The following is a 25,210-nucleotide window of genomic DNA, read 5'->3' as shown; positions in this document are numbered from 1 at the left end:
ACCCTTTTGCTTTCATATATAAACCGTCACTCTCCACTGTAAGCCTCACTTTTACTTCACATCCTGAAGAGGGTCGATGTTTATTGACCGAAATATAGTGTGATTTATTCATATTTCCTGTGTTTCTTTTAGGGGCCTTTTTGAAAAAACACACACACACATATATATATATATATATATATATATATATATATATATATATATATATATATATATATATATATATATATATATATATATATATATATATATATATATATATATGCATGTATATATACATATGTATAGACATATATATATATACATATATATACATAATATATATGTATATGTATATACATATATATATATATATATATATATATATATATATATATATATATATATATATATATATATATATATATATATATATATATATATATTTGGGCTCAAGCCATGTCGTGCTGATGGAGGTTCCTTCATTAGTAGCTTCCTAGGTTATATGTGACTACAGTGATATATCCCAGAGAATTTACCGAAGGTACCGAGAATTCTAACTCCTGGAGCGAATATCCCTTAAAATTTTAAGAAGGGATATCGCGTTATGACATAATTGCACACCTCATAGCAATCTGCACCCCAGATAGAGTTTTACGTTCGAGGAGGTGTGGCAAAAATAAAAGGGGGACCCATCAAAGGCCATCCCCGTTCCCTACTACTATCGATAGTATAACAGCGCCATCCCTACGATAGTGGCCATTCCTTTTATTGTAGCGATTTCGCTCGGTGGTATTTTCCTGTGATTGAATTTTTCGATTGTTTAAAGGATTATTAATTATACTTTCTTCATCCTCTTCCGCCTTTGGAAAGTTGAGTATCGGGTCTTTACTTTGAATATATTTTAGCTCCTGTTTCACAATGAAATTAAGTATTTATTGTGTTTTAGAGCTAGGCCAGTTACTGGAGGGGCCATGGGTGCTGTCGTTCTTAGGCATGCGTTATTTAGTTAGCGGAACGACTTCCAGTTTTTAAATAGCTTTATTTAATTCTTGTAATTATTTAGCTATTTAGGCATTTATTCTTGTGAAGATTTGATTTTGTGCATAATTATTTCCTTTTTCCTCTGTCGATCGTATAGTTAGAGTTGCGGTGATTTAGGTAACCGAGAACTCGTCTAGCCTAGTTAACCTATCCTAGACATTTTCTATACGTTCGACATTTCCCAATTACCCTTGTGTTTCGTTTTCATCCTTTGGAGACTGGTTCCTCCTAGAATGTTATGAAACTTCTCACGTCTCTTCGGAGACTTAAGGGTAATCCCTTTCCCTCTGAGTGTAGCCTCAGGCTACAACCCTAGTAGCCTTGCCTGACCTTTATTCAGACATTACTAATCTGGGGTTTGGTTTCTGCCTATTCCCTTAACCTTTGGTTGTGGATATACCAGCAGGTTTTAGGATTTAGTCAGAATCTCAGAGTATTTAGTCTTATGTCGACGACCTGCCGGCAGGGTGAGTTGGTTGTAGGATACCTTTATTCCCCTGCCGACAAGGTTACCGACAATGGAGGTTAGCCCTCCATAGTCGCATTAGAGTTATGGTAGTATACCATCTTTTCCTTGCGACTAAAAGACTAGTCCTGTGCCACAGTTCCCTGGGCTAAGAGTAATTCTCTTTTAGCCTAGGATAACGTGGCACTGGAACCCTGTTTCTCCCTTGCTGAGAGGAGGCGGCAGTGCCGCCACCCCCTTAACTGTGTAGGCAGTCTCTGGGTTGGAGAACTGAGTCTCTCCTGGCACCTGGATTCTGTCGATACCGATACAGAAACAGAGTTCCTTTTATATGTGGTAGGACTGACAAGTGTGTCAGTTCCTTTACAAACGTTACAGGACCCTTTTTCCCTACCCCTCTATCCTTTTTGATGGTTAATCCATTGTCTTTTTAGGCTGACATCCTGCAACCTTACCATTGCGGTAGGGTGCTGAAGCCAGCCAGACTCCCTCTCCTATCCTGCAGACTACTGCCGCCTGCCGGCCTGGCCGGCAACCAAGATGGCTGCTGACAGTCATGGACTGTCGGCGGCTGCCGACATTGCCAGCAGCTGACGGCATGATAGCCATTTGCCGGCCTGGCCGGCAACCAAGATGTCTGCCGGCAGTCATGAACTGTCGGCGACTGCTGACGTTGCCGGCGGCTGCCGACGTTTCCGGCGGCTGCCGACGTTTCCGGAGGCTGCCGACGTTGCCGGCGGCTGACAGCATGATAGCCTTTTGCCGGCCTGGCCGGAAACAAAAATGGCTGCCGACAATCATGGACTGTCGGCGGCTGCCGACAATCATGGACTGTCGGCGGCTGCCGACATGGCTGGCGGCTGACGGCACATTCGCTAGCTGCCGGGATGGCCGGCAGTTACGTCCATGATGGCCGTGAGTTGGTAGTCCCTTCTGTCCCCAAGGTTCTTCAGTCCTTCCTTGGTCTGTTGCTATACATTCTGTTGCCTGTGTGCTGCTGGAAAAGTCAGTGTTGACTTGGTAGGAAGCGCGCCGACTGTACTTGTACTGTCAGTGGGTTGCCGGCAACAGTACTGTAGCTATATAGAAGCCTGAATGTTACATTCTCCCCTTCTATTAGAACCTTCTTTCGGAAAAAAGGCAGTATATTAGACTTTTACTTCCTTAATTACTGTATACATTTACAGTAAAGGATAGCCCTTTTTTCCATACTGTCTCTCTCTGTCTCACTAGTTCTGCCGGGTATTCCAGCAAGTCCTAGCTAGACCGGCAACATGCCGGATCAACTACTGTATAGGTTATACAGGTAGCCAGTATATCTCAGTATAGTATATACCGTAGATAGAAAACTTCTATATTTCTTGTACTAGTAGTTATTTCCAATATATTTTGGATACCCAGCTCAGGCATTTGCTGAGCCTAATCCTATATTGAATGAATATGATTTTTTCAATATCCTGATTGGAAATCAGTTTAGGATTACCCTACAATATTAAATACTTCAAGGCAAGAGTTATACACTCCTAACCTTTAAAAGGTACAGCCTTTTCTTGAGTCTCCCTGATCAGGAAACTCTATAATTTAATATAGTAGGAAGACTACAGCAAATGACCTGAGTCGGATATACTAATATATGTCTTTAATTTTCTACTCCATCTGGCTTTATGCTGGATGGACCCTTCTGTCTTATGATCACTAGATTACTATGCATAGGTACAGTAGTCGATAATTTGCAATATAGACTTACTGCATTTAGAAAACTACAGTACCATGATACAGTAGTATTTTCTAGCATACCTTGGGCATCCTTCAGCGAGTTTTTCTGCTGATACCACTTATATATTGAAGGAATATTTTCTTCAATAGTCTGATTTAGAATCAGTCATCCTGACCCCACAGTATTAACATTTTTTGGGACAGTTACTTGATACTTCTCTACCCCTAGGGGTGAGAACCCTTCTACTTGGATTTTCTCAACAGAGAAAGCTCCATGTAGTTAATACTGAGGGGAGGTAGCAGCATTTGCTCGCGGGGGTACACAAGTATGTATCTCCTACTATCCCTTTATAGCTTACTATCCTAAGCTATTCTGTGTAGATGACATTTACATGTTGATTATCAGAGTAATAATCCCTTGTATACTCATTTGGTTTTCCTTTCTTTACAGGAGGAACACCAGATATCTTGTGCTGCGGTCCCCTGCAAAGCCAAGAGTAAGGACTTTTACGGTCATAATACTTGCAGGTTGCATGCCCCCTGCAATATTATTTCCGGATCCCTACATTATTGGAACCCACAGGGTTGCAATATATGTCGGACACTGATGTCTGAAGGTTTTGATAATCCCAAGTCTACAGAGTCTAGGGATATAGCTCAGTATAAATTACATAACTGGGTGAGAGGCTTCCAAAAGATCTCTCCGGGACCTTTCCTACCTAATTATGGGATGCGTAAGCTATTATTTCCAAAGCTAAGTGAGGAAATAGTAGTGCCTCAGGAGCAAACTACATCCCCTGATGGCGAGAAAACCTTTGGGATCGAGGGCAAGAAGTGCCCTAAGGTAGAAGAGAAATATGTTGTGTCGGACTTTCCTCCGCCTATGCCGGCTAAAGAGCCACCGATGTCAACATCTTCGTCTTCTACCCCTCTACTGGATAATGTGGTACAGTTATGTATCCAACTGAAGAATCAGATAGGGAGCTTTGGTAAACAAAGCAAAAAGCAGGAAGTAAAACACAAGATAAAACCTTGTAAGGCTTCTCTTGTTGCTTCCCACGGGTCAGTCAAACAACCCATGAATCAAGACCTTCCTACATGCTCCATAGCCAATCCCTGGAGGTTTACGGAGCAGATGTCGATTTCAAATGGCAATCTCTACATCTCAGAGAAATTAGGTGCTGTTCCTTTGGACAAAATCCAATTTTGGCCAAGCTTTGATGCTTTCCCTAATTGTTGGGTTCGACTGTTGTATGAACCAAAGTCAGGAAAAGGAACGGAACAAAAGGAGGTCATGATTCTTGACCATGGTAAGGCACAGACTATCCTTTCAGGTAATCTGAAGAGGGCGGGTTATTCAGAGACGAAGGTATTCTCACTGAATAACAGACACCCTTCCTTTGTTGCTCTTACTTCACTCGCTTTCCCCTTTATGGGGAAGGCATTTATTTCGGTTACCAAAGCTGTAGAGGCGGGTGAACCATGTCCTACACTCGATGAGTGCAAGCCTTTGTCACCAGCCTTTCCCGGTCAGGAAAAGGATTGGAAGGAAGTCCATTTGACATTTTCGGTAGGAAAATTAGACAAGGATGTAGCAAGTCGACAATTCAATGTATGTCTCCCTATTTTGTTCGCTTTGCTCTTGTTTAATGAACTCGAGTCAAAGAAGAGACTTGCGACATCCCTTTCTTTACAAAACTACCTAGAGTTGTGTTCAACGTACGAAAACACCCCAGGCATGCTCATGGTCATAGCCAAAATGCATATGGCTACCTTGGTAAAGGACCTTTACACCTTTGTGAAGGCTAGGAGAGCATGTAGAGAGTTTGTGTTCGCTGCTGCAACAGTGAAACACGAAACAAGGAAGCTAATATCTTCCACCATCTGGGGTAAAGACCTCTTCCCACAAGAGGTCATTAAGGAGGTAATTAAGAATGCCACCATGGAGAACATAAGTCTTCTCCGGAAATGGGCATTCCCTCAAAGAGAAAATCTTCTGTGGTTGTGGGTCCCCAACCTAAAAAGAAGATCGAAAATACTGGAAATATTCCAGTGACCACAATGCTACAGGCAAATGGTCAAAAGTCTAAACCTGCTGATTGTTCGAAGCATAAAGACGCTTCGGCTAGGAGGAACTTTCCTTCAGGATCGCAGGACCTTCGATCCTTTGGTCCAGAGCCTATTCGAAATGAGCCATTGGCGGGAAACTAAAATGTCCCTACTTTCGTCGTCTTACCTTTTCCTACAGTTCAAATTCCTTCTGGAGGAGTATACCTGAGAGCTGTAGAGCATACAAGTAGTAAGAAAGTTATGGCTCGTCGAGTTCCAGGGAAGGCCATTTTCTGTTCACGAGAAGGACTCGAGAAATCTCCGAGTCATTCTGAACCTGTCGCCACTCAACAAGTTTATAGTAAACTACAAGTTCTGAATGGTAATCCTTCTGAACATATGGACCTTGTTCCAATTAAGGGTGTTCGTAGTCTTACCAGACCTGAAAGGTGTCCCCCGGAACCTTCCAGCCAAACACCCCCCTTCCTCCTATCTAGGATTCATGTCACGAAGAGTAATATTCATCCTAGAATAGATACCTATCAGGCTCACAGTCCTAAGTATCTTCATATAGATGACCCGGTTCCCGGGACATCGCAGATGCAAGATTTGCCTCTAGAAGTCTCGACTTTCTCCAGATCTATGGTTTCGATGGCTAAGAAACCATCGAAGCTTTCAGTCACATCAACTCAATTTCCTCTTGGGGATTTAAAAGGAGCTCACAAGGTCCGTCAAGAGACTCAGCTGATCGATCAGATTCCCGAAACGCTAACAAGGGAAAACGCTAAACTTTCCCTGATTCGCAATTCTGACAGACCTTGTGCAATGTGCACATCGGAAGGATGCGTTAAGGGTCTGGAGAAAACACGCATCAAATGCTTGAAGAGATCAAATATGACTTCACAATCGAACATCTCGTACAGTTCTGGTGAAGTTACCCATCCCTTTCTTAAAGGAATGGCACCTAACAGCAGTTCACTTACAACTGATCCACGAGGTGACGGTGGATATTCTATCTCAATCCAAGGAGATAGAGCTGCAATGGTCCATGGACGCAGACATATTCCATCCCAGATGGGAACAAGTCACGGAACTGCAGCTCGATCTTTTCATCACGAGCATCTTCAAGAAAGTACTTTGTTAAATAGCCCCTTACGAGGATCCTCTAATGAGGCTGATACACTAGATGTGGCCGGTCCTAGTTCCGATCCTAGTTATATTTCTGAAGATTCAAAAATAAACTGCCTTCGGTTTATCACGGAGAACCCAATCCCCTCATTTCACGAATTTCTTGCCCTAGCGGTTAGAAAGAGATTTGGGATCTCAGAAGGCAATATAGAATTCTTAGAAGAATACAAGGCTAAGTCTACAAGAAGACAATATGAGTCTTCCTGGAAGAATTGGGTGGAGTTTGTTAAATCAAAAGGACCGAAAGAAATTTCTATGAACTTCTGTCTGTCCTTCTTTGTCCACCTTCATAGCCAGGGGTTGGCGGCCAATACGATAAATACATGTAAATCGGCCTTGACTAGACCTCTCCTATATGCCTTCCAGGTGGATCTGGCAAATGAAATCTTTAACAAGATTCCGAAAGCATGTGCTAGACTTAGGCCTGCAGCACCACCAAAGCCCATCTCTTGGTCTTTGGACAAGGTCTTACATTATGCCTCATCGGTGAACAATGAAGATTGTTCTCTTAAGGATCTAACCCAATAGGTTATTTTCCTGTTCGCAATAGCCTCTGGGGCTAAAGTTAGTGAAATAGTGGCTCTATCGAGAGATGAGGGCCACATTCAGTTCACAGATTTAGGAGAACTGAATCTCTTTCCTGATCCATCATTTCTCGCTAAAAACGAGCTACCCACTAAGAGGTGGGGTCCCTGGAGAATCTGTCCTCTGAAGGAAGATGTCTCTCTATGTCCTGTAGTGTCTAAAGGTCTATCTTCGTAGAACTTCAGACTTCAGGGGAGGACAGCTCTTTAAAGGAGAAACTTCGGGATCAAATTTATCTCTAAATCAACTAAGGGCGAAGCTCACCTACTTTATTCATAGAGCGGATCCGGATAGTACTCCCGCAGGTCATGATCCGAGAAAGATTGCTTCATCACTGAACTTCTTTCAGTACATGGACTTTGAGCGTCTTCGTTCATACACTGGATGGAAATCATCCAGAGTGTTTTACAAACACTATGCAAAACAAGTGCATGAACTGAAACACTTTGTAGTGGCGGAAGGTAGTGTATTAAAACCTGCCCCCTAATTTCTGTGATAAACTATTTTTGGTTTGGGTCCTCACTTGTCCTCGGACATGCACTGGATAAGAATCATCCAGGGTGTTCTACAAACACTATGCTATGCTAGTCCATGATCTGAAGCAATATGTGTTGACGTCAGGTAACTTATTTACTCTGCCGTTTATTCTACGATGAACAGATAATTGACTGGGACTGTCAGTTAAGGGGAGAAAAAGTCATCCTTTTTAAGTATGTCTTCTTTTATCTAAGTGTTACCATGGTAACACTAGCTCTGTTCTAAAATCCCAGGTTTGGAATTATAAAGATAGATAGCACTAGAGCCGGTGTACGAAGTACATAGTGCAGTTAATGGTAACCAGTACAGGAATTATGAAGAGCGATTATCTTTTATCTTCTCTTCATTCTAAGAGTGGCATTTCTTGACTTCATTCCTTCAAGAAAGAAATACGATTCCTGTACTCGTTTCAGGTATAATCCCATTGTCAGACTACATTCGTTTTGCTAACCATCTCTTGTAGTCATTTATTAGAAATAAATGTCTATTACAATGTAGTGCGTCCACCTTCGCCAGACAATTGTATCTATACATGCCAGACTTTTTATTTACCTAGAATGCATCCTTCACATATTTGTATGCATCAAAGGTTAGACATAAGAGACACTGATGTCGTTTTGGCCAAATATACAACTTGAGACTATTTGTATATTCAGTGTGTACTTAAGTTTGGTCATACTATTTATGTTAACCTTGAAATCCCTTTTCAACTGTCTAGATGTAGGAGGCAGGAAGCACTAACATTGTTTATGATTAGTGATGATGGCATATAACGGTATTGTCACTAGTCTCATATAGTCAGTATGACCATTGAAAAGGTTGATATAAGGTTTAGGCACTGATGGAAAATCCACAGATACATTAATGCTATGGTATGCTTCCATCAGCACGACATGGCTTGAGCCCAAAAAACGGATTTTGAGCGAAGCGAAAAATCTATTTTTGGGTGAGATAGCCATGTCGTCCTGATGGACCCACCTATCTCTTCTGTAGAAGAGATCTTCAGTTTCCCTCCCGTAGTACTGTATCTGTAACAGCCTATGCTCAATGCTACAAGGAATGGCCAATACCGTAGGGATGGCGCTGTTGTACTATCGATAGTAGTAGGGAACGGGGATGGCCTTTGAAGGGCCCCCCTTTTATTTTTACCACACCTCCTCGAACGTAAAACTCTATCTGGGGTGCAGATTGCTATGAGGTGTGCCATTACGTCCTTACGCGATATCCCTTCTTAAAATTTTAAGGGATATTCGCTCCAGGAGTTAGAATTCTGGGTACCTTCGGTAAATTCTCTGGGGTATACCACTGTAGTCACATATAACCTAAGAAGCTACTAAAGAAGGAACTTCCATCAGGACGACATGGCTATCTCACCCAAAAATAGATTTTTAGCTTCGCTCAAAATCCGTTATATATATATATATATATATATATATATATATATATATATATATATATATATATATATATATATATATATATATATATATATATATATATATACAAACATATATCCCATTTTCTGAGTAAGGATATTTCAACGAGGTGAAAAGGTTTGCGCATCCCCATGACAAGCAAAGCTACACTAGTCAGGGCCATCCATACTAAGTTTGCTTGCAGTGAGCGATCAGACAAAAATCTCCCACTATCACCAATCTGCAGTGGCCAACATGTTGTTGAAAACTGACCAAAACCCAGACATGTATAATATATAAAAACTCCGTCTTGTCCCCCAGTCCACAGCAGCAGTGGAACAATTGCCTACGGTTGCAGGAAGCTACATTCTATTGCTGAGGGAGCTAAAAAATCTCTTGACTAGAAGAGGCTACCTTTTGTAACTGAACCTGACAACATACAACGTTAAGACCTTGTATAGGGAAGAATATCTTTTTGTGTTACTAGAAGAATTGAAATAAATAAATTGGGGTACAATAGGATTGCGTGAAATTAGAAGAACTGGGGAAACTTATATAGAAATAAAAAAAAGAATGCCATACTATTATTATTATCATTATTATTATTATTATTATTATTATTATTATTATTATCATTATTATTATTATTATTATTATTATTATTATTATTATTATTATTATTATTATTAATTGCTGAGCTACAACCCTAATTTGAAAAGCAGAATGCTATGAGCCCAGGGGCTCTAACAGGGAAAATAGCCCAGTGAGGGAAGGAAACAAAGAAAAATAAAATATTTTAAAACAGTAACAACGTTAAAATAAATATCTCCTATATAAACTATAAAAGCTTTAATAAAATAAGAGGAAGAGAAAAAAAGATAGAATAGTGTGCCCCAGTGTACCCTCAAGCAAGAGAACTCTAACTCAAGACAGTGGAAGACTAAGGTACAGAGGCTATGGCACTACCCAAGACGAGAGAACAATGGTTTGATTTGGGAGTGCCCTTCTCCTAGAAGAGCTGCTTACCATAAATAAAGTCTCTTCTACCCTTACCAAAATGATATTGGTCACTGAACAATTACAGAGCAGTAACCCCATGGGGAGGAAGAATTGTTTGGTGTTGTCAGGTGTAGAAGGACAGAAGAGAATATGTAAAGATTAGGACAGACTATTCGGTGTGTGCGTAGGCAAAAGGAAAAAAAACCGTAACCAGTCAAAGGACCCCCTAACTCTCTAGCGGTAGTATCAAGAGGTGGCTGGTGCCATGGCCACCCTACTACCTTTCCTTTGCTTCAGAGGACATGAAAGGAACAAAGAAAATGGAGTGGATTTTCTTATTAATAAAAATCTTGCAGGTAACATACAAAAATCTTATAGTACTAGTGAGAGAATTGCAGGAGCAATTATTTAACTAAATAAGAAGTATAAACTGAACATTGTTCAAATGTATGCATCAACAATATCCCATAAAGAAGAAGAAAAAGAAACTTTATGAAGAACCGGAGATATCCACGGAAAAAAACGACTATTTACATTTGTTTAGGGTGATTTCAATACTAAAGTATGTCAAAAGAAGAGAGGAGAATCCGCAGTAGGTTAATTTGGAGTATGCACAAGGAATGACAAAGGAGACATGCTTGTAGAATTTTCTGAAATAAACAATCTTATAAATCATGAACACCTTCGCTTATAAAAAGGAACATAGAAAATGGACATGGAGAAGGCCAAATGGAGAAACAAAAAATTAGATAGATTTTATTCTCAATGAAAAAGTCAATTTATTTAAAGATGTAACAGTGCTAAACATGTTAAAGTTAAAAGATCATAGGATGGTGAGAAGGAAAGTTTGTTAAGATTTAGTGAAAGAGAGACAAATTTTAATAAAGAAAATAAACACTCTTGTAATAAGTGAAAAATCTGATGAGTTTACTTTAGCAATATTAAATAGGTACTCCCACCTACTTGATGAAATGGAAGAAAGGAAGGAAGAAATGAATGGTAATTTTACAAAATTTGTATTGGAATCAGCACAAGAGATAAAGGGAAGAGTTCCTAAAAAGGATCAAGGAAAATCATCTGAAAAGATCAAAATCCTAATAAAGAAAAGACTGGAAATGATGGTAAAATCAAAGAGATGAAATAGAATTAGCAGAAATATCCAAAGCAATAAATAAACTCAAACTCAAGATACTTGTAACCAAATTCAGACCAAAATTGAGGAAACACTAAAGAAAGGAAGAAGCGTGAAATTGATGAAAAGAAGACTTGGAACGGGGTGCCAACAGATATTTGCTTTAGGGACGAAAATGGAAATATCCACAATAGAGATGGAGTGATAAAAATGGCAGAGGATTTCTATACAATGTTATACAATAGTAATATAAGAAATAACTTTCCTAATAGAAATAATGAATAACCTAAGCCGGCACAAAACGTACCAGTAGAAGTAAACATTAAAAGGCATGAAAAGAGCCAAAGCAGCAGGATAAGATGGCCTAACAATTGATTTAATGATAGATGGGGGAGATTTCATAGTACTAAAACTGGCTAAACTCTACACAAAATGTTTGCAAGAATCCTGTATGCCTACAGCTTGGAAAAACTTTATCATTATACAGTACTAATTCACAAAAATGGATACACAAAAGACCTGAAAAATTACTGCCCATTAAGTTTACTCTCCGTAATGTATAGAATATTCAGATAAGAAACTATCAAGATATTCAATACTTTGTAGATAAATTGTTGGTGACAATATTACCTTTGGTCCTTCTTTAATTTTTATCTGGTGCCTCTAACATTTAGATATTTCAATAATGAGTATTACAAGTAGTTTAATGAGCAATTGAAATTCTTATTTTGCTTGGAGAGATAGTAATAGTTATTAATCCCATGAAATTTTCAGGGCACATTTGTACAAGAATTTTATTTGATACATTGAAGTATCACGTAAGATTTGGGTTTGGATCCTCTGGATTTGTAGTTGGTAGAACCATATATTTCACGATGTTTGGCATTCTGTTTCTATTTACTTCCCTTTTATTAAATCAGCTTGTCCCACATCCTTTATGATCTGGCTTAAGACCTTAAATGAACTAAGATAACGCGCACTAGCTTGAGAGGCATTTCTGTAGACTGTGCAAAGAGCATTAGTCTACTGATCCAAGGAACCATGCTAGGTCCTGGTTTGTGACATAGGATATACGATGTTGACTGTTTAGTCATAATTTTTTGATCTATGACATTTTTTCACTGCAGTTTATCTATCTAAAGGATTCATTGCTAGATAAGAATATTCAACCCCAAAAGCCTGCCTCGTACAATGTCGCAAGCAATATCTTAACATTAAATAAGCCATACTAATATTTTACAGGATTCAAGCTCATTATACAAATAGGCCCCCTTTTCTGGTAAACTTTTTAAAGCAAGACATGAAGATTGAACATACCGATTTGTGCAGACTGCTCCCATGATGACATCTGAATGACCATTCATGTATTTAGTGAGCGAGTGCATAACAAGGTCTGCACCAAAATCCAATGGTCGCTGGAAATAAGAAGACATAAAAGTATTGTCTACAACTGTGAAAATATTCTTATGGCTCTTTGCTAAAGATGTCACAGAGGCAATGTCAACAAGCTTGAGGGTAGGATTTGTAGGACTTTCAATCCAGATCATTTTGGTGTTGGGTTTAATCGCAGCCTTCACATTATTGACATCAACAGCATCCACAAATGAGATCTCCATGCCCATCCTGAAAAGGAATAAAAATATTTAAGTGATAAGTAAATAACTTTTGTGTTAGGTTTAAAAGCAGTTATAGCATCAGCAAACTGCTCAATAATAATCTTGCATGAATACATGAATGATTAAAAGTTATCTTGCATCACAATCGTAATGGTCATTGGCACTGTGTTAATTAAAAGGCTACATTATTTATTGTATACATATATAATGTTAAAAGTATATCTTTATAATGTATATAAGCTTTTAAAAATGGCATGACACCATACTTTACATCTTCTCGAAGGATTATAGCAAGAACACATTCTCGAGTTTCAAGCTAGTCTTCTTCTAAGGTCCCAAGATTGGGGTAAGCAGTCAACAAATATCATACAGTCTAAGAGACCAGTTAAGTTTTTACAATATGGCTGAAAATACCAAGTTACTTAAAAAATTATAGAGGACAGTTTCCCAGCTCTTTGGTATGCCGCTATACTTCGAAGAAGTCATCACCTTGTGATCTCTTTCCTTTTATTCTCCCCTATTATTTTCTACCCTTTCTGCCACGAATCTCTAATAAAATATCTAATACTAGCCAAGAAAATTGAGATCTTCTTTGAATAAAATTAAATGAAGCCACTTTTGCTAATTCCTCTCCAAAAACACATTTATGTGCTGAAACCCAACAAAAGTTTATTTGAATTTCTCTACACTTAATTATGCCTAACCATTGTACAATCTTTAAACCCAAAAGAATTACAGTTAAAAATTCTAGAACCTGTAAAAAAAAAAACTTGTCATCACTATTACAATTAAAATGTCAATTGGCTCATCAGTAAATATAAAATTTACAGGTCATATGCTCGGAACAATGCTCTATAAAATAGAAGAAGGCTGCCATCTCGTATTCAGAATCTTTAAAATATCTACAAAAGGAAAATTTCAACCACCTTGCTATTGGTATAGTATAAATTTCAGGGTATCTTCAGCATAATTTTAAACGCATTTTGAAGCGAAGCGAAAAATCTATTTTTGGGTGAGATGGCCATGTCGTCCTGATGGAAGGTTCCAATTGGTAGCTTTCTAACAGATATTTGGCCACAGTGATATTCCCAGAAAATTGACCTTTAGGTCTCCAGAATTCTAACTCCTGGCGTGAATATCCTTAAAATTTCTCTGAAGGATATCGTATAATATCAGGGGACATATATCTTGATACGACTCATGGCAATCTTCACATTGAATAGCGTTTTCGTTTCGAGGGGAAAGAGTGGCGAAACTGAAGGGGAGCCGTTATAAAGGTTACCCTTCCTCCCGTACTATTACAAGGATCCAAGATGGCGCTCATTCCTTGTAGCATTGACCATGGTGCTACAGATATAGCAGTTTCGGGAGGGATCTTGCCTAAGCCTTTTCTATGGAAAAGGAGCGCGGGTCCATCAGGACGACATGGCCATCTCACTCAAAAATAGATTTTTCGCTTCACTTCAAAATCCGTTTTTTGAGCTCAAGCCATGTCGTCCTGATGGAAGTTTACCAGAGAATTACTAGAAAGTACTGTATCTGTGGATTTGTATAAGTGCCTTAACCTTGGGACAATCTTTATATGGTCATACAGACCATTGAGAAATATGATGATACCGTTATACGTCATTACCACTAATCATGGAACAATGTTAGGGCTTCCTACCCCCTGCAGGGAAGTGTCATGCTAGACAGTAAAAACGATTCTCAAGGTTTGTATATTGTAGGAACAAATATAAGTATCAATCAGAACTATTTGTTTCATTTATTCCAGTAATATAAGGTTTACTTAGGGAATTAAGTAAAGAACTCTGGCTATCTTTATTGTGCTATTTGCAGGGCGAAATAAGATGCAATTACACTTAGTCATTTATTTAACAAGTGTAAATGTAGAATAGAATTATACATGCAACAATTACAGATAAAGTTTTACTACCTGAAAGGGAAGAAAAGGTTAATGTCACTATAAAAATTGAAAAATTTGGAATATTTATCGATATAATTTCAGTAAATGTTGGATACTATCAACACTGTGTACAATGTACACATGAAAAAAGTGTTATCTGTATAATTCTTCACCTGAAAATTCGAACAGTCCTAGTGTCACCATGGTGACACTTATATACAAGATATTGCACTGGAGGTAGCAATACCTTTTCACCCGAATTGATAGTCCCCTTCAATTCACTGTTCATCGCAGCACTAAATGACAGGTTTTACTACACTACCTGCCGCCACCACGAAATGTTTCAGTTCATGCACTTACTTCGCATAATGTTTGTAGAACACTCTGGATGACTTCCATCCAGTATATGAGCGAAGGCGTTCAAAGTCCATATACTGAAAGAAGTTCAGTGAGGAAGCAATTTTTCTTGGATCATGACCTGTGGGTGTACTGTCAAGATCCGCTCTGCAAATGAAGTAGGTGAGCTTCGCCCTCAGTTGTTCCAGGGATAAGTTCGATCCCGAGGTTTCTCCTTTGAAGAGCTGTCCTCCCCTAAAGCCTGAAGTTCTTCGAAGATAGACCTTTAGAAATTCTACTGGACACAAAGAGACATCTTCCTTCAGAGGGAAGATTCTCCAGGGACCCCATCTCTTAGTGGGTAGCTCACTCTTGGCGAGAAATGTAGGATCAGGAAAGAGATTCAGTTCTCCCGTTTCTGTGAACTTGATAGGGCTACTATTTCACCAACTCTAGCCCCTGAGGCTATAGCGAACAGGAAAATAACTTTTTGGGTAAGATCCTTAAGAGAACAATTTTCATTGTTCAAGGTTGAGGCAAAGTGTAGGACCTTGTCCAAGGACCATAAAATGGGCTTCGGAGGTGCTGCAGGTCTAAGTCTAGCGCATGCTTTCGGGATCTTGTTAAAGATTTCGTTCGTCAGGTCCACTTGGAAGGCGTATAGAAGAGACTTCTTTCGGGTCTTTTGCCTCGACAAAAGCAACACACTTTTTCCAAGACGATTCGTACTGTCTTCTAGTTAACTTTGACTTGTATTCTTCTAGGAAGTCTATACTGCCTTTTGAGATCCCAAATCTTTTCTTAACCGCTAAGATGAGAAAATCATGAGATGAAGGTTTTGGGTTCTCTGTGATGAAGCGAAGACAGTCGACTTCTGAACTAGTTGAGATAGAGCAGGGTTCACTTGAGGGACCAGCCTCAGCTTCAGTTCCATTACCAGAGGGAACCAGTTGCTCTTGGACCACTTGGGGGCTACTTGAGCTGCTGTTCCCTTGAAGGATCTCAGCTTGTTGAGGACCTTCAGTAGGAGATTGGTTGGAGGGAACAGGTAAATCCTCGTCCATTCGTTCCAGTCGAGGGACATGGCTTCCGTTGCCTCCACCAGGGGGGCTTCGTATGGGGCTACATACCGAGGTAGTTTCTTGTTTTCGCTGGTCGCGAAGAGGTCAATCTGCAGTTCCGGGACTTGTTCCAAGATGAAGGAGAATGACTCTGCATCTAGGGACCATTCTGACTCTATCAGCTTTAGCCTGGATAGAACGTCCGCCGTCACATTGCGGAACCCTTGTAGGTGAACTGCTGATAAGTGCCATCTCTTCTTTTTCGATAAACGAAAGATGGCTGAAAGATGGCTAACATTACATGGTTGATGTGGGGTGATCTCGAGCCTTGTCGGTTCAGACATCTCACTATCACTTCGCTGCCCAAGATCAGCCTGATGTGGGCTGATTTGCGAGGGGAGAGTTTTTTCAATGACAAGAGGACTGCCATGGCCTCCAGAATATTGATGTGAAAGGTCTTGAACAGGGATGACCAAGTCCCTTGGGCTTTCCTTTGGTGGGAGTGACCTCCCCATCCTTCCGTCGGGGCATCCGTGTTAATGGTTACTGATGGTGGAGGTGGTTGCAAGGGCACGGTCCTCGTTAGGCTCTTGACCTTCGACCACGACTTGAGAAGTGATGGCAGTAAGGTCGGTATGGGTCTTTGTAGATCTCTTCGAGCGTTTGATGCGTATCTTCTCCAGACTCCTGACGCATCTTTCAGCTGTGCTCTTAGCACTGGGTCTGTTACTGCTGCTAACTGGAGAGAGCCCAGTACTCTTTCCTGTTGGCGTCTTGAGATCCTGTCGGATTTCAGGAGTCTCTTGACAGACCCCGCAATCTCTCTCCTCTTCCCTGGGGGAATGGAGAGGTGGTGTGACTTCAAGTTCCAATGGATTCCCAGCCATTGAAACTCCTGAGCTGGAGAGAGTTGAGACTTCTTGAAGTTGAGCTTGAATCCCAGATGTTCCGGGAACTGGATCACCTTCTTGGATGCTTACAGACAAGCCGTCCTGGATGCTGCCCACCCCAGCCAGTCATCCAGGTACACTGCTACCTGAAAGCCTTCTGGGCGTAGTTGTTGAACGACTGCATCTGCAAGTTTCGTGAAGATCCTTGGGGCTATGTTTAGGCCGAAGGGCATGGCTCTGAAGACATACTTTTTCTTCTGTAGCTTGAATCCTCGGTAGGAGGAGAGGGGGCATCTGACTGGGAGATGCCAGTAAGCATCTGTCAGGTCTATTGAGACTGTGTACGCCCCTTTTGGTAACAAGGTCCTTATGTGCTGAAGGATTAACATCCTGAACTTGCTGTTCTCGATGAACTTGTTGAGTGGCGACAAGTCCAGAATGACTCTGAGTTTGTCCGAGTCCTTCTTGGGAACACTAAACAGTCTTCCCTGGAATTTGATGCACTTTGCTCTCCTTATAATCTGTTTGCTCAAGAGTTCTAAGGTATATTCTTCCAATGAAGGGGTGGGGTGTTGGAATAATTGAGGAAATGATGGTGGAAGCTTGTTCCATCTCCATCCTAGTCCATTCTTGATTAGGCTGTGGGCCCAAGGATCGAAGGTCCAACGATCCTGAAAGTGTTGGAGCCTCCCTCCTACCTGAAGCATCTCATTGCTTCGATTGTCTGGAGGGTTTACCTCCCAGACCGCGTCCTCCCCTACCTCGTGAGGGGTGTCTTGAGGAGCCCCGTCGGGAGCCTCTACCTTTCGGACGAAAGGTAGTGGTTTGCCTCTCAAACCCAGGGTTGAATGCTGGTGACTGGGCATCCAGCTGCTGAGGCACTACTTGGAATGTGGTCTGTAGTTGAGCAACCAATTGGGGCACCACGGTCATGGTGACTGTAGGATGTTGCTGGGCAGGCTGAGAGGGTAGTCTAGGCTTCTTGGTCTTCCTTTTAGGTTGGGGACCCGCATCCGGGGAAGACTTCCTTTTTGATGAAATGCCCCACTTCTGGAGAAGGTTCCTATTCTCTATGGTGGCTTTATCAACTACCTCCTGAACCACTTCATTTGGAAGAGGTCTTTACCCCAGACGTCAGAAGATATCAGCTTCCTGGGTTCGTGTTTTACTGTTGCTGCAGCAAACACGAACTCTCTACTGGCTCTCCTAGCCTTCATAAAGGCATAGAGGTCCTTTACTAAGTTGGCCATGTGCATTTTGGCCAGGACCATGAGCATGTCTGGGGTGCTTTTTAGGCTTGCACACATCTCTAGGGATAGGGATGCCGTAAGTCTCTCCTTCATCTCTTGCTCCCTGCGCAAGAGAAAGTCTGACAGTTTCGGGAGATTTTCGCTGAACTGTCATCCCGCGATATCTGCATCCAACTTCCCTACTGAGAAGGTTAGGTGGACTTCCTTCCATTCCTTATCTTTCATGAGCAGGGCTAACGACAGAGGCCTACACTCCTCTAGTGCAGGGCATGGTTTGCCTGCCTCCACTGCCTTGGCAACAGCTTTAAAAGCCTTCGACGTAGGAAAGGAGCAGGGAAGGTAGGGTGTTTCTTGCTCAAGGCGAACACTTTCGAGTTTGTGTAATCCACCTTCTTCAGGCTGCTCGACAAGAGAGCCTGTGCCTTGTCGTGGTCGAAAACCATGACCTCCTTCGCTTCCGTCTCCTCTTTTGATGCTGGCTCCTGCTTCAGTTGAATGAAGCAGTCAGGGTAAGCATTAAAGCTTGGCCAGAACTGGGTGTCGTCTAAGGGGACGGCTCCCATCTTCTTAGAGATGTAGAGCTCTCCGTTGGTAATCGGCATAAACTCCACGTACCTCCAGGATTCGTCTCGGAGCAGGGTGGGAGGTCTTGGGCTCTGGGTCGCTTGAATGACCCTCGTGAGGTGGTGAGTCGAGCTTCACAGAGCTCCTTCTCGAGCCTCGATTCCCTTGCTTCACCTTGCTTGTGAATATTCTCCATTAAGGCCGTAAGATGAGCCAAAACTGCTTGGCTCATGTTGTCCAATGGAGGGATAGAAGCAGAAGATGTCGAAGGTATTGGCTCCTGTGCCGGCACAGACGGAAGGGACTCCGACTCGACTTCTTCCTCTTCTTCAGGAGGTAGAATAGACTCTTCCTCGGGATCATCCTTCAATAGATCCTTTTCAGTCTCCAAGAACACTTCAGACATCCTTTCCTCCTGGTGGATTTCCATGCCTTGCAACGCCTCACTGACTTCCGTCTCAATGGGAATCTGGATGCAGGGAGGTCTGAGTCGTGTTTGGGGCACGACAACTTCACTACCTGCCTTCGGGAACAGCAAGCTATGCATCCTGTCGTTAGGTAGGTACAGTCCCGGAGAGTTCTTCTGGAACCTCATACCCATTTACGCAGCTTTTCTCGTGCTGCATCCCTCGACTCCGTTGACTTGGGGTCGTCGAAACCTTCGGCCACCAAGGCCAGGCAGATGTTGCAGTCTTGGGGGTCCCAGTACCACAGGGTTTCGGTAGTAATGGTACAGGCGGCATGAGACCTGCACACTTTATGACCACAGAAGTTCCTACTCCTGTGGTTACAGAAGATCACCTCACACTTGATTTGGGGTTCCTCCTGTAAAGAAAGGAAAATTAAATGAGTATGCGGTTGTTTATCACACATGATAAACAGGTTATGGAAAATATTAATATTTTAACCATTATAGCTTAGGATAGTAAGCTAGAAAGGAAATAGGAAAGACACATACTTGTGTCTCCTGTCCAGCTGTGACCTCTCCCCAATATTAAAGTTTTTAGTGTTTCCTTATCAAGGCAAACTCAAAAGAGAAGGATTCTAACCTCTAGGAATAGAATAAGTGTATACTAACACTGACCCTTCTTAAATTATTTAATATTGTGGGGTAAGTTATCAACTGATTACTTATCAGTGTATTGAAAGAATTCTTTCTTTCAATATAGAATTGGTCTCAACAATAGACTGTGCAAGGATACATAAGGTATGTTGGAAAATAACTACTGTATAATATATATAGTTTCCTGTCTGCAGTATATACTATATTGCAAATATACTGGCTACTGTATAATCATATACTGTAGTTCAGCTAGGCTAGCACCTGGCAGCACAGTACGGCCGGCATGTTGCCGGCTGGGTAGTACCTGGCGGTACCGGTCCAGCTGGCATGCCGCCGGCTGGGTTAGTACCTGGCGGCACTAGCCGACAGAGAGAGAGAGAAAGCATGGAGTGAAGGGCTGCCTTATTAAAATGTATGTTTACAATAAATAAGGGTGTAGGTATATAACCTTACTGCCTTCCTCCAGAATGAGGGTTCAAATGGAAGGGGAGAATGCATCATTCAGACTTCCGTCCAGTCACAAGAACCGTTGCCGGTCGCTGCCGGTTTCAGGGATGTGGATGGCAGTCCAAGGGAGGACTGAAGAACACTCAACGGCAGAGGGGTTTCCCACCGGCAGCCGTCATAGCCAGCACAACCTTTCCCGGAGCCTTGCGTCCATACTCGCTGGCAAGGGTGGGAGACAGAAAACACTAGCCTAGTCAAACCGGAGTGACTACTCTATGGTGAGACCAAGATAGGGTTGCCATCTATGGCGGCACTCAGAGGGAAGGAGGGATTACCCTTAAATCTCCACAGGAGACGAGTATCGAGATATACTATCTCCTGTTGAATTGATAAAACGATACACAAGGGTAAACGGGGATAATGTATGAAAGGATACTAAAGCGTCTAGGCTAGGTAGCCTAGCGCGGGTGAGATCTCGGTTACCTAAATTACTGAAACTCTAACGTATACAATTGACATAAGGAAGAGAAAATTTGTATGCATAATCATATCTTCACTAGTATAATTGTGCCTAAATAGCTTTCATAATTTATTAATGCTATTAAAACCGGGAATGTCGTTCTGCTGACTAAATAACATGCATGACGGACGACAGCGCCCAGATGGCGCCTCCGGTGACTAGCCAAGCCCCATAAACACATTAGATTAAACTAATTTCACTGTGAAGCAGGAGCTGAAAATTATACACTGTAAAGATTAAATACTCAACTTTCCAGAGGCAGAAGAAGCTTGAGAATGCATAATAAATCCTCTCAAGAACGATCAAGAATGTTAGATAACAGGGAAAACCAATGTGCGAAATCGCTAATAAAAAAGGAATGAGCGCCATCTTGGATCCTTGTAATAGTACGGGAGGAAGGGTAACCTTGATATTGGCTCCCCTTCAGTTTCGCCACTCTTCCCCCTAGAAATGAAAATGCTATTCGGGGTGAAGATTGCCATGTGTCGTATCAAGATATACGTCCCCTGATATTATGCGATATCCTTAAGAGAAATTTTAAGGATATTCGCGCAAGGAGTTAGAATTCTGGAGACCTAAAGGTCAATTCTCTGGGAATATCACTGTAGCCAAATATCCGTTAGAAAGCTACCAATAGGAACCTTCCATCAGGACGACATGGCTTGAGCCCAAAAAAAGTGTCTAACTGCCTGGGATCTGTGATGTATGGATCAAAACATTAGAATTATCATAGCTTCCGAACACCTTGCTTTAAGTAACTAGCTATAGCATAGTTTTAAAAGAGTTTGACTACCTGGGATCTGTGATGTATAGATCAAAACATTTAGAATTATCATAGCTTCCGAACACCTTGTTCTAAGTAACAAGCCCATGCTCACTTGCAGTAAAAGAAAATGTCCAAAAAGTTAAGCTTCCTGTAAAAATAACATCAATTGTTTGATTTGTTCATGACGTTTATGCCATGAAGGTAAGGGTTGTTATCTGTCCTGGTTATTTATTGGATTGAATTGGGTTATATAATTTATGGCAGAGATTAACCACAAGAACAGCCCAGACTGTGAGGTAAAGCAAAACCATTTCAAGCATTCACATCATGTTAAAAATATATCCCATTCACACATTTATAACTAAATACTATATGTTAACAGATGATATATATATTTTAAAGATCGAATTCGTACAGGAGCACAACAGACACATCTGCATCAGCATCTAGATGATTAGTAACAGATTCTGATTTATAAGTTTGCTAGTTCATGAGAGAACACCAGAATAGGCTCTAGCATTAGAAATCTGTTGCAATGAGCATCCCTACCATCTAAAAAAATGTATGTAAGAGGGGTGTTCCTGATCATCAGCATTGTCAAGAAAACTTCAACCTCTCATGGCTGAAAAAAAAACTGGTAAGCCAGGGAACAATATTCATCCTTATGTTTTTATATTTGTTATTATTGGTTGAGGGGATACAATTACCTCTCTTGCAATTTCCTTAGAATTCAGGACCTAAGTCTCATTGAAGTGGGGAACACTTTCTATAAATTATTTATCATCTAGAGAGCTTAAGAACTTATCTGTCAGCTTCCTCATTTCCATGAATTCCCACATGAAAGAGAGCCCAGCAGAAACGAATAGTATTTTTACCAACTAGAAATGTGAGAGAGCCATTCTTTTGCTTTCTGAACCAATTGGTGGAGAAAACTAAGTTCATTAAGGGAGTCTAATGCATTCTTAGAGTTACAGTACATGAAAAACGTTTTACTATTAGTTTTCAAGACAAATTCCAAGCCTTCACTAATACCGTCATCTCTGCAGTAAATACTGAGGACAAATCAGGTATCTAAGCTAAATATGATTCATTCCAGTGGGCTACAGAACATCTAATGAAGTTCTGACTTTGAACCATTGGAAAATAACCTTATATTACTTTCAAGTAATGAATATATTAAAGGAATTTAGAATTAGTTCTTCTAAAGAAGCATTTCTTTTCTATGAATAATTTTTACCAAGTGGATATTTCCGTCAAGATGCTTGATTTACTGAATTTTCTGCCTCATACAAGAAAAGTTATCAACTTGACCTTTTAGTGGTTTCTGAAAGGGCTATGATGATCTTAGCCAAAAAGTATCTCCAAGTTTCCAGCATTTCTTAAGATATGGAAGGTATTATTGTGAGCAGATTTTATTCTGCATATGTACCACAAAGCCAATTCCTCCCTTCGAAGAACAAGTGGTAATTCGTTGGTAACCACATAAATACACCTAACAGGCGAAGATCTAAATTTATTTGAGCGCATTCTAAGGCTCATTTTGTGTACAACATCCAGTTCTCCCCATTTAGTTTTACAAGCAAGGGAACAGCCATGCTCAATCTTTTGATCTACAATGAGAATCATATGACAAAAATGATTTCTTTTGTGCTTCAAAACTAAAACCAGAAACCAACTTTAAAACAATTAAATTTTTCTTGACCTTCCATTTTAGGGCTTCTATGTGACTACAAAAGGCGAGTTTAAAGTTAAACATAGAGTCCGAAAAGTTCACTTCATTTTCATAAATAAAATAGGGTAATTTTATAAGGTAAAATATGGGCGTTTTTAAAAGGTAACATATGGGAATCAATAAAAGTTAAAATAGGACCTTTAAAAAATTAAATCCGGAATACTTCAGTAAGCCTACACCTACTACAGTGTACCTCCATTATCTCTCAGATGTTGAAAATTTTAAATCATTCATATCTACCCATTTACTGGTGGCATTAATACACCTTTGGAAATGTCGATAGGCTGATGTGGCCTCATAGGTAGTCCAGTATATTGCAAAGTCATCATCAAATAAGTCTTTACCTAAGTGAAAACTTCCTCTACAATGCTATTTGCAGCAATGGAAAAATAAATATTACTAATGATACTTCCATAATGATTAAATAGCCTAGATAGTGAGTTCCTTTCTTAATTTTATGAATCTGTCTGATAAAAAGAAAAAAAATCATGAATCTAATCCTGTTATCACAAGACCCTCTTTGTATGGCTCTCTGATTGTCATTTCACCAGGTAATGTAATAGGCTTTCTGAAAATCAAAGCAAAGAAAATCCAAATGGTCTGACATTGGTTAGAGAAGCCTGTTTGAATTTAGGTGATGAATAAAAGCAATGGTTCTAGAGAGGATTTGATCACTTGAATACCGAACTAGCATGGAGAAAGCATCCTATTAAATTTCAAATACCAATTATCCTTTTCATTAGCCTATAGATGCAATTTGTTTGTAGCTAGTGCATTCTAATGCATTCACATTGGATATTTTAGTTGGAAAAGTAACAGCAACTCTTGGGTGGTACGGGATACTAATTTCCCATGTCTTTTTTTAGGATTTTAGAAAGAAACAGCTTGGCTTTTCTCTAGCAGATGTTTCAACATTCTATATGAAACTGTCATTACAGCTATGAAGCATGGCAATCTGGGGTTCACAAATTTAACAAAACTCAGCAGAATAGTTTTTCAGGCTTAAGATTCTCAAAAAAAAAAAAAAGATTGAGCTAGTTTCATGTCAACTTCAGAATGATCACTGATGATCACAATGACATCCACTTTTAAAGAGGACGAATAAGAAAAAACAAAGTTACCACAATGCTTTAGAATCTTTTTTCCAAACTGCTCTCATTTGAGTTTTTAAATATATTCTATTATTATAGTATAACCATGACTCTCTTACAATTCTTCAAATACTTTTGATCCTTGACAAGGTGACGTTTATATACTGTACTACTGTATTCTAGTTTCAGAAGAGCTACTATGCTTACATCTTTAATTGCATTTTCTAAATGTCGATCCAAGAACACTACTTGTGTTGTTCTACTATGGAATTGCAGGTTTGTGAGGTTTCCCTAAATTTTGGTATAACTCTGTGGATGCTTTTACGTGTTGCTTAAGTAAAAAAAATCATAGCACTCAATATGAGATAAAATACTGTAGATTAACAATCTTTGTCCAGAACAACACCACTAAATTAGCTCCAGTCACCCTCTTAAACCTTCCATTTAAGAAGAAATTCATCTGTCTTTTAACATGTTTCAAGTGAATTGGAAATTGGTCACTCCCATTTAAATATTCATCTATTGACCATACAAAATCCATATGGATGATGAGAGAGCACAGAATTGATTCTTAATGCATGTAAGATTATATAACATATAAGGCTATAGGACCTTTATTATACAAATGAAGTGAATTATTATTAATAATATCCTCTACTATTCAATGTCACCCCATAGAGGATTATGAGCATTGAAATCTCGGAATAGTAAGCATGGAGTAGGAAGCCGACTTATATTATATACAGCTGAAACACCTCGTTGGAAGGTACAGGGAGCAGATGGTCAATGTTTGTTTAAAATTTCATTAAAAGCCACAACATGCTAAGGTGAAATAAAATCTCAAGACAATGCCACAAG

At 40.2% G+C, this 25,210-nt stretch overlaps 1 protein-coding gene across 2 annotated transcripts in view; it reads right to left on the bottom strand.

Moving 5' to 3' along the window:
- Cth (Cystathionine gamma-lyase) overlaps positions 1 to 25,210 on the bottom strand; it is a 171,699-nt gene that overhangs the window by 25,850 nt on the left and 120,639 nt on the right. For both annotated transcript variants that reach the window (XM_068344353.1, XM_068344352.1), the window contains one exon: positions 12,428 to 12,733. In XM_068344353.1, coding sequence (XP_068200454.1) covers positions 12,428 to 12,733 — 306 coding nt within the window. The remainder of the gene's footprint in view (positions 1 to 12,427; positions 12,734 to 25,210) is intronic.

Source organism: Palaemon carinicauda, chromosome 21 (assembly GCF_036898095.1).
Source record: "Palaemon carinicauda isolate YSFRI2023 chromosome 21, ASM3689809v2, whole genome shotgun sequence".
NCBI classification, from domain to species: Eukaryota; Metazoa; Arthropoda; class Malacostraca; order Decapoda; family Palaemonidae; genus Palaemon; species Palaemon carinicauda.
This window is presented reverse-complemented; position numbering and strand designations above follow the sequence as displayed.